The sequence below is a fragment of the Zalophus californianus genome, chromosome 10, assembly GCF_009762305.2.
Source record: "Zalophus californianus isolate mZalCal1 chromosome 10, mZalCal1.pri.v2, whole genome shotgun sequence".
NCBI classification, from domain to species: domain Eukaryota; kingdom Metazoa; phylum Chordata; class Mammalia; order Carnivora; family Otariidae; genus Zalophus; species Zalophus californianus.
The window spans coordinates 45,502,301-45,515,419 of NC_045604.1; the positions used below are offsets into that span (position 1 = coordinate 45,502,301).

General features: G+C 41.6%; 1 protein-coding gene and 1 long non-coding RNA gene across 3 annotated transcripts in view; one reads left to right on the top strand and one right to left on the bottom strand.

The window, feature by feature from the left end:
- The window catches only part of NIBAN1 (niban apoptosis regulator 1), a 152,621-nt gene that overhangs the window by 28,350 nt on the left and 111,152 nt on the right, over positions 1–13,119 (bottom strand). Inside the window, exon 6 of the mRNA XM_027611592.2 lies at positions 2,118–2,233. Within this exon, the coding sequence (XP_027467393.2) occupies positions 2,118–2,233 (116 nt within the window). The remainder of the gene's footprint in view (positions 1–2,117; positions 2,234–13,119) is intronic.
- LOC113932434 lies at positions 1,466–9,642 on the top strand. Of its 2 annotated transcripts, none has more exons than XR_003523067.1 (4): positions 1,466–1,547; positions 4,966–5,061; positions 7,612–7,739; positions 9,344–9,642. It is a non-coding gene; the product is annotated as an uncharacterized LOC113932434 (long non-coding RNA). The 2 variants fall into 2 exon arrangements; XR_003523068.1 differs by having other exon boundaries at positions 7,612–7,724.

Below are 13,119 nucleotides of genomic sequence, written 5' to 3' on the forward strand. Positions count from 1 at the left end.
CCTTCCAGCGCTCACATTTTAGGAGTCTGACTTCCCCACAGATACTCAGATTCCTGAGGGAGCAAAACTTCTTACTGGGTCACTTGATAACTCCAGCTTTTACTGATCTCTTATCTGCTTTTGTTTTGTTTAGTTCTGCTTTCCCATTTATGGTATTTTTTTATACTGCAAAATTCGCACCTTCCTATCACTGCTTCGTGCTAATGCTTTATGATGTCCATATATGTGCAGACCCACATATGCTTACCCACACACACTTCTAACACTGCCTTGTTCTACATCTAGGTATGACTTGCCTCACTGCGATGGCAGAGGATGAGTCATTTAGTTCTCTTCCTCCTTCTAGCGCTTCGCACATTATCAACGCAAAGCAAAAGGCAGAAGGTCAACAAAAGAAACATGATACTCAATGCAAAGAAAGGATTCATTAAGTACCTGCTTTCGATGGGGCATCATGAAGACATGTGAGCCGCCGTGAGATTTCAAATGAAAGAAAAGATCAAGCAAGTAGCATAGGTAAACTTGAGGAGTCAAATAAATGTTGAACTTGGTAGCGTTCCATTGTTGGTGTTGATCTTTCACGGGACCAGGAATTGGTCATTTCTAAGCCATCATTTCCTTTGCCGTTTGTCCACTTAGCATGTGACCATGAAGCTATCAGCTGCACGGGGCAGGGGCCGCCCTGTCCCGCCCATCCTCTGGGTCACCAGCACCCACCATGGTGCCTGGCATACAGTGGCTCAATAGTTGTTGAGGCACTAAAACCAGACAAGTCACTTAACTGTTATATGCCTCCCTTGGTTTTCTCATTTACAAAATGGAAATACTAGCAACCTCATGAGATCAGTAAGATGAACACACAGAATTAGGATTTGAACATTAAAAAGCATTACACAAAGGCATTTTAATACTGGTATATCTACTAAATATGTTGGTTTACATGGCAGGCTTCAGCCTCCCCTTTTGCTTTCATTTTTCTTTTTGGCATAAGTACAGTTAGTCCTTAATCCTCTCAGACTGATAAATGAATGTGCTTCCCCCAAATATCAGAAACCAAGAATTGGCTAAAGTGCTGGAATAAGTCTCAGGCTAAGAAATAAATGAGTTTAGAATCCTCCAAAGGGAGGGAAAAAAGAAGCTTCTGAGTCATATGGTTAAACAATGAAGAATAGCCCCATCATCATGAGCAAATGTTTTCGGCGTTAGATATTTCATGACCATATGAAGGCAAGGCCCCGTCTGGTCTCTTCCAAATATTGTCTCCTAATAACAAATTCCACTGGCCCCCAAAAGAGGCACTCAGGGAGATGAGGGGAAATTAAAGAACAGCATTGTTGGACCCTATGTGCCTCTAATTAAATAATGCCATACCCAACCTTCCTGGCTGAATCAGCCATGTGATTGGTGTTCTCATGGACACAGTTTCCTTGGAGATTTGTAACAATGCCCCTGGTACCAAGCCAATGGAGGTACTCAGCCCATGACTAGCATTTAATCAAGGTCATGGGAAATTATATCAGGCCACGGGGGATAGAAAACTAGAAGAGGTAAATAAAATGCACGGAAAACTGTCTAATGCTTTTAAAATGTGTTTCCTTGACTTCGTTTACAGATCATTCAATACATAAAGACAAGCGCATGTCGAATAGTTTTCCGACAACATCTCACTTAATGCTCAGAACCCTGCAAGGTAAACATTATCATTACTTTCTTTCTCAGAGGACTAACCTGAGACGAAAAAAGGTCCAATAACTTGGCAAGATTTAGCCCAAGTCCACTGACCTAAGCCCCCACCACACATGTTTGCTTACAGTCTGGAAGCACGAGGCCAGTTGAAAGAATCATGCTTTGTGTAGAAAGCAGTAGAAGCAGCTCTCCCCATTGCCGTTTACGCGTTTCAAGCTGCCCTGTTTACTGCCCAGTCTGGAGGTTTTTGGAGAGGGTGCCTAATAGCTTGTGGACCTAATGCTTCTAGACGATGAGAGAAACAGCCTTTGGAACTACATCTTCCGTTCTTGCAACTTTTTTGTTTGATTTTTAAAAAATTTTTAAAATTATGACTCTGACGCCCCGCAGGTAGATAGAGAAGAGGGTCCAGAATTCTGAGCCTGTGTTACCTGGACTTCATCCCCCGTGATCATTTCCCATGAGCCATAGTGTCCCTTCTCCTGCCGGAAGAACTGTACAGCTTCTAGAAACGCTTGGGCTTCGAATGTCGTCTGCTTCATGTAATCTAAGAGAAAGAGGCAAGGGCATTTAGCAGAGAAGAATACTTCTACATTTGACCATGGCTCTTCAGGGGACCTACTATTATCTGAATGTTACAAGGGAGAGAATTATGAGACACAGAAAAATTAAGCAGGTGCCAAATTCAAAGTTCATGTGCAGATGTGAATTATACTCCTTGCTCCCCATAGCAGCAGATTCATTCTATCCGTTCCTGGGCAGACTGGCTAGGACGAGAAGCAGATGAACCCCCCTTTATCTTTCTTATAAATGCTTCCCTGGGGCATGGGGGCACCTAGTGGCTTTATGCCTCCAACCGTAGCACCTCACTACGGCAGACCATTTCTTCACAGGGCTTTGTGTAGCCACAGAATCCCCTCCCCGTTCCCTGAACAAAACTCTGATTTCTTTGTGGCTTGATAACAACTTTCTGTCAAAAGGACATCAATATAATATGCTGATTTACGCAAACAAAGGATGACAATGGCTAACAACTATATAGCAAGATACTGTTCTTCTAAGCATGTTACATATTTCATTGAAACCTCACAAGAACCTTTGAGGTGTTATCATCTTGATTATATAGATGCTCCAAAAGCCCAGAGAGATTAATTAATTGCCTAAGGCCATACAGCTAGTAAGTGTGTGAACTTAGGCAGCCTGATTCCAGTCAGACGACACTACATTATACCAGCACCACGCTACACTACCTCACATATTAGTTTTCCGGGTTTGCCCTTCCAAAAAAATAGATTTTATTTTTTTATTTTATTTTATTTAAAGTAATTAATTAACATATAGTGTGTTATTAGTTTCAGAGGCAGAGTTCAGGGATTTATCAGTCTTATATAACACTCAGGGCTCATCGCATCATGTGCCCTCCTTAATGCCCATCACCCAGTGACCCCATCCCCCCACTCCCCTTCCCTCCAGCAACCCTCAGATTGTTTCCTATAGTCTCTCAGTGTGTCTCCCTCTCTGATTTAATCTTATTTTATTTTTCCCTTCCTTCCCTTATGATCCTCTGTTTTGTTTCTTAATTTCCACATGAGTGAAATCGTATAATTCTTTCTCTGATTGACTTATTTAGCTTAGCATAATACCCTGTAGTTCAAGCCATATCTTTGCAAATGGTAAGATTTCTTTTTTTTTGATGGCTCAGTAATATTCTGTTGTATATATATACCACATCTTTATCCATTCATCTGTTGAAGGACATCTGAGCTCTTTCCATAGCCAAACATAATAGATTTTAAAAGGTGTTATGTCTGAGAGGAAATATTTAATGGCAGGATTTTAAGTGTGGTTGGGGGAGCAAGGGCTCAATAACCTTCCCAGAATTCCACAAATCACACCATGCATACAAATGTCTTCATTTCTGCTATGAACTGACTTTATTTGTGTCCCCCAGAATTCATATGTATGATAATACATACTAATCCCCAGTATGATAATATTTGGAGATAGAGCCTTTGGGAGGTAATCAGGTCAGGGAGGTATTATAGGATTACTGCCCTTATCATGATGGGATTAGTGCCCTCATAAGAAGAGAGCTCTTCCCCCCACTTCTATCTCTCTCACCAGACACTGGACCTGCCAGTGCTTTGATCTTAAACTTCCAAGACTGTGATATTTTTGTTACAGCAGCCTAAACTGACCAAGGCAATTTTTTTTTTTTTTTAGATTTTATTTATTTATTTGTGAGAGAGAGAGAGAGCAAGCGAGCACAAGCAGGGGGAATAGGAGAGGGAGAAGCAGGTTTCCCGCTGAGCAGGGAGCCCGATGTGGGACTCGATCCCAGGACCCTGGGATCATGACCTGAGCCGAAGGCAGATGCTTAACCGACTGAGCCACCCAGGCGTCCCTGACCAAGGCAATTTTCAATGCACAAAGCTGGCTCTTGGAAGATACAATGGTTATAGAATTATAATAATCTTTTCAGGGAAATGAATCATAGAAATAATCTAATCTAACAATAAAGAAATCAAATCTTAGAAAGGGGAAATAAGGCTAAATGAAGGGATTGAAAGCACCAAGTCTCTTGTCTCCTGCTTCTCCCCCTATAGGACACAAGTTCTCTTGCTAATAGCATATGATCTGTATTTATAGGGCAAATTAGATTAGCCAGTTGAAGGCCGCTGATTCACTGGAGACCTTCAGAGCTTTAGACAATGGGATTACTCCGTCAAGGAATGAGTGGTTGATAAGGGGGACTGGGCAGAACTGAAAAAGGATCAATCTGCTCCAGAAGGTGACAATCAATAGGCTCTAGATGACTCTTTTAAGATTGGTTTAGGAGGTCATAAGCCTCAGGAACCTGGAAAAGAAAATACAATACCTTTCAAGGCAGAGCCTCTATAGAGTTCAAGCAACATTCTTCACAGTGAGGATACCACAAAGCCCTGAATCTCCACCTTCAAAAATGTGGAACCGTAACTGACATTTCTAATATTGACACAGAGATCTGTTCAAGATCTAAATCAGAAAAAGAGCATGTCTGAGAATCAAGTTTTTAAATTGAAGTATTTTCTTCCTTGTTATTTTTTCTGGCTTGGCAAATGATTTAGTGTTTAATCTTAGAGGTTTGGAAAACACAAATTAAAGTCTTGGTATAAAATTGACAGCAAGGGAGCTGTGATATGGGGCTCAGTACACTGGGAGGGACTTTACCAACAAAGATGGAAACTGTAATTATACATTGAGATTCAAAATTGACTCATGTGCTCTTATTTTTAACAGCTGTTTTCATTTCCAACCTAAGGAAACAAAGAGATGGAAGAAAATGTGGTACTTGGATGGAGTGAGAACTGCCAGACCCGCGAGCCTGGGAATAAGGTTTTAAATTCTTCATGTCCTTACAAAAAGCATAAATTTACTTATTTCTTCCCCCACTAACCTCAGTAACTGGAGGAGGTATTTGAGATCCTACTCATACCTTCCATAATTATATCAAAGCAAACTATGGCAGCCCCCCTATGTGTGTTTCCAAAAATCTTTGAAAAAAAACAAAACAAAACAGAAGAAATGGGATTTGGAGACAATGATGTGGGAGTCAGAGAGAAGTCCAAGAGGAGAAAGAAGAACTGGAATGTAGTAGTGGTGGATGAGGCACCTAATCTAGGCAGAAAAGAAAAGGGTTAGTAATCAGATGAACCACACAGGAAATTATAGCAATTGAACATCAGCAAGAAAGCCTAAAAGAATGAGGGCAGGGATCTGAATTCTTGACTCCCTATCATTAAGATGGATTTAAACTGGATTTTAACTATTCCTTTTCCACAGGGAAAAAAGGATCTAATTTACTGATTCATCATTAGATTTTTTTCAGGTTATAAACTGGTTAAATAAATTAACTTCTATAAACCTTTTAGAACAGTATCTGCCATATTAAATCCACTTTATGGATATTAATTTTTATGATTGTAAGCCAAGCTCAACAGCATCTGCCAAATCGTTACGGAAATAAAGAACAAAGGTTTGCTTTGTAAAAGATAGAACTGTATTGCAATGGTAATATGACCTTCATTTCTTCTAAGTTGTTTGTAGAGGCTTTGTTGAACTCAGCCAGAATGTACAGGTGTTTGAGAAAAACCGGATTATCAGTTATTTGATCAACTTCCTGCCATAGATCTCATGAGAACAAATTCCAGGATCACAATCACTCGCTCTCCTGCCAACAAGCAGCTGAGAGTTTAGTCCAGTAGTCCCCAGAATCAACAAAGGCTTTTGGTTGTTAAGCCTTCTCCTTGTAGGTCGACTTAGAAAAATGGCAGGTTCTCAGCTCCAACTGTACTTTCCCAACATGTTATCATTATGAGGATGCTCAAGGAGACAGATGTGCTGGAGAGAACTTTCATTAAATACAGATCCCTCATTTGGTGGATAAGAAACGGAAAGAAAAAAATGGTTAATTTCTTGGCCGAAGGTCACACAGCTGGTCAGAATCAGAGCCAAGAGCTGAAAAAGTAGCTCTGGCATGTCAGGAGTGGCCTTGGCATTCTTGCTTACTTAAATCATAGACTATGGGAGCTGAAAGTGGTCTTAAAGGTCACCTACCCTGAGCTCTCACTCCATGCTGGAAGCCTTCAGAATCCCAGACGCTCATCTGGCCTTAGCTTGATTATTTCCAGTGACAGAAAGCTCACAATTTATGAAGTAGTCACGGAACTGCTCTAATTATTTGAAAACTTTTCCTTTTATTGAGCCAAAAATCTGTTTCCATGAATTCTCATTAATCTCATTTCTGCTTTTCAGAGCAAAATAGACAAGTTTACTCCACTTCTATATGGTAACTCTAAAAAAATAGCTGAATATCCTTGTTTTCCTTCAACAATTCTTTAAACAATATAGTTTTGGGGATCTTTTAAATTTAGCCCTCTTTTTTCATTCCTTCCCTTAGTAACCAACTCCATTTAATCAATATCTTTCTTAAATTTGGCCCCTACACTGAATCCAACCCACTGAGTATTTTATACTTGCACAAATTATGTAAAGTAAAAAGATTACTTTCCTTTTTCTGGTCCCTAACTTCTTTTTCTTTTTTTTTTTTAACACAAACACATTACACCATTGACTCATACTTTTCTTATAAGCAAATAAAATCCCTCCAACTTTTCATATAAAACCCTTGTCAATTTAATCCTTTCCTAACCTGTACTTACGCTTTTGATTTTGAAGTACAGGTTTTAACGCTACCCCTAATAAATTACAAGTTACTGTGATCAACTCAGTGCCCCAGAGCCGGCCAAAATCATTTTAAAATTATAATTCTGTTTCCGAACTCCCTTTCACCTCTGTATCATTAAAAAATTTGGTGGGCTTTCCTTCCTGTTGTTTCTATCCAACTCACCGATTGAAACATTCATCAGATTGGGGGCAAGGACAGATTCCTGGGAAATTCTAAACATTTTAGAAGACATGGGAGACACATCTTGGCCATTCATTCGACAATCACATTCTCAGGACCTTAGTCTCTCCCTATTTCTCATCTGTGCAGTTGCATGGAAAACTCATAGTTGGGAGACATGATTAAGGATTTTGCAAGGAAAAGAAAGTTTCTCTGGGCCCCTTGGGGGAACAGTTAGCCAGGGGGCCAGCTTTTGTTTTTTTCTACTTGCACAGATTTACAGCATGTCTGAGTCAACTGAAACGCCAAAGCTCCGAGGCCTATGCAGTCATTCTGGATTTTCACTCTGGCTGCTGTGTTGGGACCCCCTGACTCAGGCTGGGTTTGGAAGCTGTGTTGTTATTTTATCGGTTCACTGCGCCAAGCCATGTTAGCTGATCCGCCTGGTGATTTGCAAAAGTTATGTAACAGCATTACTCACTGCACTGCTATGGGGCTCATCTCACTAATGTATACTTCTAAATTGTCTTCGGCTTCAGGTCATAGGTCAATTTTCCTGGGAGAGCTGCAACAAGGCTGTCTGCCCTAGTTTCTTCTCTACAGCAAAGGAGAAGCAGCATGAAAGTAACCAACGTTTGTTGAATACGTCAGTGTAAGCATGAACCACGTAAGATGTTTACACACACTATCTCACATAATCCTTCCAGTAATCCCATTAGGTAGGAATTAGTATTCCCACTTTAAGGCTGACAAAGAAACTGACTTCAGAAAGGCTAAACAATTTGTTTAAGCTAATAGGTGGTCAAGTCAGCCTACTTACTTCCAAAGTCCTGTTATAACACTCCATGGTTTAATATTTTAAAAACTTTTTATTTTGAGGTAATTGTAGGGTCACATGTTCTTATAAGAAATAATGGAGGAGGGATGGGGTGGCTGGGTGATGGACGCTGGGGAGGGTATGTGCTATGGTGAGTGCTGTGAATTGTGTAAGACTGTTGAATCACAGGGCGCCTGGGTGGCTCAGTTGGTTAAGCGACTGCCTTCGGCTCAGGTCATGATCCTGGAGTCCCAGGATCGAGTCCCACATCAGGCTCCCTGCTCAGCGGGGGGTCTGTTTCTCCCTCTGACCCTCTTCCTTCTCATGCTCTCTGTCTTTCATTCTCTCTCTCTCAAATAAATAAATAAAAAAAATCTTAAAAAAAAAAAAAGACTGATGAATCACAGACCTGTAGCCCTGAAACAAATAATACAGTACATGTTAATAAAAAAATAAAAAAAAAAGAAATAATAGAGAGATGGGGCGCCTGGGTGGTGCAGTCGGTTAATCATCTGACCAGTCTGACATGTATGCACATGTTCATGTGTGTATGTTTGCACGTGTGTGTGTGTGTGTGTATGTGTCGTGGTTTATTTTTTTTAAATTTTTTAAAAAGATTTTATTAACTTATTTGACAGAGAGAGAGACAGCAAGAGAGAGAGACAGCAAGAGAGAGAACACAAGCAGGGGCAGCGGGAGAGGGAGAAGCAGGCTCCCCACCAAGCAGGGAGCCCGATATGGGACTCAATCCCAGGACCCTGGGATCGGGTGGCTCAGTTGGTTTGGCTCAGGTCATGATCTCAGGGTTCTGGGATAGAACCCTGTGTAAGGCTGCCTGCTCAGCGGGGAGTCTGCTTCTCCCTCTCTCTGTCTTTCCCCCCATGCATGCTCGCTCTCTCTCTCTCAAATAAATAAAATTAAAAAAAAAAAAGAATCATCTAGTCCAAACCACTCATTTAACAAGTGAGCAGACTCAGGGCCAGACAGAATGTGACATCATTAAAAACAAAAGAAAACTCCTCACTGGAATTAAAAATGAATGGAGTCCATTTTCATGAAATGGTAATAAAAGTTTTGATTTTGTTTAAAAAATTTATTTAGGGCGCCTGGGTGGCTCAGTCAGGTAGGCGTCCGCCTTCGACTCAGATCATGATCCTAGGGTCCTGGGATCAATTCCTGCATTGGGCTCTCTGCTCAGCAGGGAGCCTGCTTCTCTCTCTCCCTCTGCCTGCTGCTCTGCCTGCTTGTGATCTCTCTCTCTCTCTGTCAAATAAGTAGATAAAATCTTTGAAAAAAAGTTATTCATAACCAACTTAAGCAAATATTTATTGCCATATTATAAATGATAACTCTTATGAGCACTAGCCCCAGGATTACTTAGAAGTCCCTGAATTGTATTTTGTAAACTTCTAGACTAAAATATTCATCTACTGACTAAATCTTATTTGTGTTAGTGGATACAGACCTACCAAGAAGAGAAGAAGAATAAGCCAAGAAAAAAAGTGCAGTCCATGGAGATCCAGAGACCTGAGGATGAGTTACAATGGTGTTGCTCTAGGTGAAAATATGAAGATGTGAGACTCACTCAGAGGATATGAAGGACTTCTCAAATGGATGAAAGAAAGGTGTTCTAGTGAAGATACTGTTTTGATAGAAATTTTTAACCACGTAGAAAAGGGCTGCATGCCTCATTTGACTAAAACTAGTGCATCTCATGAATTCTTGACTTGTCAATAAATATTAAAAGACTGTTTGTCAACAGACAAAAGGAAGTGGTGATTACTAGAACAAGTGAAGACAGACTAACCCATTTCCTTCACGCAGACATACTAGATTGGCAGATTAGAAGGCTGTGGGAGACATCCTGTATCTAGATTTTAGCAAGGCAATTATTAAAGTTTTACATGCTTTTGACTGACACACGGAAGAAATTTAGATTGGTTGATAATGCAAATAAACATAACTGAATAAACAACCTCAGTGATGGATGCTGGCTAAAAGGCTGACATCCAGAGGAAAATCTCTAAGGTCCTGCCCTTAACACATTTTCAATTATTTAAAAAAGGTAAGATGGATAACCCCAGGGTTTCACTTAACGGTGAGCCCAGTGAACGTCAGTGACGCGATACAGTTGTGCACGAAGCCAGTGAGGGGGGGCCATGGGAATGTGGGACAGGACAAGGACAGTCACAGATGGACTCCGAGATCCGCTCCTAGGAAATTACCATCACACACTTCTAGTTCCTCAAGAGGAAGTGCTCTGTCTGGGCTGAGTTGCCTTATAGGGGGTGTACAGATTTGCTCCAATGCCTCTATTATGCGCTCTCATGACATCATGTGCCTCCTCACCATAGCACTTATAAGAATTATAATTTCAGAGTTATTAGTGTAATCATTTGAAATATGCCTTTCCCCAAGAGTGTAAGTTCCAAGAGGACAGGGAACTATAGTTTGTGTTCACTACCGTATCCTCAATCCCTACCTGAGTGCCTGGCACATAAGAAAGAGAGAGAGAGAGAGAGAGAGAGGTGGGTGGGGGAAGGAGGAGAAGGAGAGAGTGAGGGAGACAGAGGGATCGAGGGAGGGGTGCCTGGGTGGCTCAGTCGTTAAGCATTTGCCTTTGGCTCAGGTCATGATCCCAGGGTCCTGGGATCGGGCCCCGCATCGGGCTCCCTGCTCAGCGGGAAGCCTGCTTCTCCCCCCCCCCCCCCGCTTGTGTCCCCTCTCCCGCTGTCTCTCTTTCTGTCAAATAAATAAATAAAATCTTTTTTTTTTTTTTTTAAAGAGGGATTGAGGGAGGGAAGGGATTTAAACACTACGGGGGTGGGGCACTAGATTAAATTTCCTTTAAAATAAAGATTTATTTATTTCAGAGAGAGAGAGTGTGCCCAAACCCATGCTTGGCGGGTGGGGGGGGGTAGTAGGGGCAGTGAGAGAGGGAGAGACAGTCTTAAGCAGACTCCATGCCAAGCACTCAGGTGGAGCCTGAGGTGGGTCTTGTTTTTAAGACCCTGAGATCACGACATGAGCCAAAACCAAGAACCGGACACTTAACCAACTGCACCAACCCAGGTGCCCCTAGATTAAATCTCCTTTTAAGGTTCTATCTCAACCAAGATTTCTTGGTTGCAGATAAAACCCAAGTGTTGCAAATGAATCAGATTCTCTCTTAATGAGTCTCTTTCTTACTCTTGTAAAGAGGTACTGAAGGAAATTGACCTACTTACTCCAATGCTTCTCAGACTTTGGTGAAAATCAGAATCACCTGGAGGGTTTGCTAAAACAGATTGCTGAGCTTCAGCCCCCAGAATTTTCAGATTCAGTAAGGTACAGGGTGAGGTCTAAGAATTTGCATTTCTAATAAGCTCCCAGGCGATGCTGATGCTCTAGGTCCAGGGGCACACCTTGAGAACCATTCCTCTACCCAACATAAGGGAAGTGATTCTCAAACATCAGAATCACCTATGTGTTTGTTAAAAATGCAATTCTTGATCTTGCCCCAGAGATTCCAATTCAGCAGGTCTGGGGCTGGGCCCAGGAATCTGCATTTAAAAAGCTGTTCAGATAATTCTGTTGCAAGGAGTTTACAGGCTAGATTTTGAGAAAGAAACAAATTGCATAGAAGAAAGAGATACAGTAGAAGACCATAACTCTTGAATGCCTAGGGTCTCGATGAACTTCTCTCCTTATCAGGTCAGGAAAAGTCCTCTCTGCCAACTCCTCACCCACTTAACACAAATGAGCCCTTGTACTTAAAGTGATGCATAAAAATAGTACTATGATGAAGCTCTACCAAAGGGTATGTGGATAAGGAAATGCTTTAGGCAGGTTCATATGGACATCATTTCAAACAATTAGAACTCTATCCACTGAGGGCAACCCCCACTTGCTTCAGAAACAATCATCATTGTCTGGACATAAATCTTCAGTTGCGACCCCGGTTGAATCTCATTTTCTCTTTTTTGGTACTCAGTGGATATATGGACTATATCTTCTGTGTGGCAGTCTTCTTTTCTTTAGCATAAATGATCCTATTTCCTTTAAGTTTTTTTCAAAGCCTTAAAAAATATTCAAAGCCTTAAAAAATATTCAAAGCTTTTCAAAAAAATAAAGATGACCCCCACTCCTATCTCTTCCAAAAAGTAAGGATGGTGTCATCAAAATCCTGATAAGGGAGGGGAGAATATTTGCTTCTTTCTGAATACCATGAAGATACTCTGTTGACCCGAAGCTGTGTTCATTGAACATGCTTTCCATGGGCCGAAAGAGTTCATCAGTCACTCTCTGTGCCTTAGATACCTGGGCAGAGTGAGGCCAGGAGAACAACAAGGCAATCAATTATTTCCTCTCTGCCCAGGACAACTCTCTCTGTCTTTATATGGGGGAGATTCATATTCATTTTTTTTTTTTAGATTTATTTGTCAGAGAGAGAGAGAGAGCACAAGCAGGGGGAGCGGCAGGCAGAGGGAGAAGCAGGCTCCCCGCTGAACAGGGAGCCCCATGCGGGACTCAATCCCAGGACCCTGAGATCATGATCTGAGCCGAAGGCAGACGCTTAACCTACTGAGCCACCTAGGCATCCTGGGAGATTCATATTCTAAGACCGACCATTTGTGGAGATAGCACTGAAATGACCTCAGCAGGAAAAAAAAATAATCACACCTCAAAACCGAAGCAAAACAAATGAAAACAATCTAATTTCCTCTTGAAAATGTGAATTTTAGGAGTTCACTCTGTAGTGTTTGCAGGCAGACGCGGTAGTGTGCACACTCGGATTGTCTTCCAGCTCAGACCACAGAAACTGGGTCTCATGCCTCCCACTGTCATTGTGGGCAGTCGTGGGGCTTACTCCCTGCAGGCAAAACTTGACCACACAAGCTGGGCACTAAATTTAAAGCAAGCTTGAGTTTTCAAATAAATAGGGAAGATGCTCCTCTCGCCACAGACTTGTCCTTCATTTTTGATGACACTTTCTCTTACCCCCAGAAGTGACTGTTTACGCAGGGGTCTTGTTATAATTCGTCACTGCCGCACACAAAAACATCAAGGAGATTCTTCCTGACTGAGTCTATGGATGACCTTTGTCTTGTGAGCTCAAAACACCTTGCCTAGTCTTACCCACTTGCATGGGAGCACACTTTCTACAAGTAAGGCACACAGTGGAAGGACTTGGTCAGGTCCACATTCGAGAACAAATCACTGGGTTTAACTGGCTGCACTTTATCATATC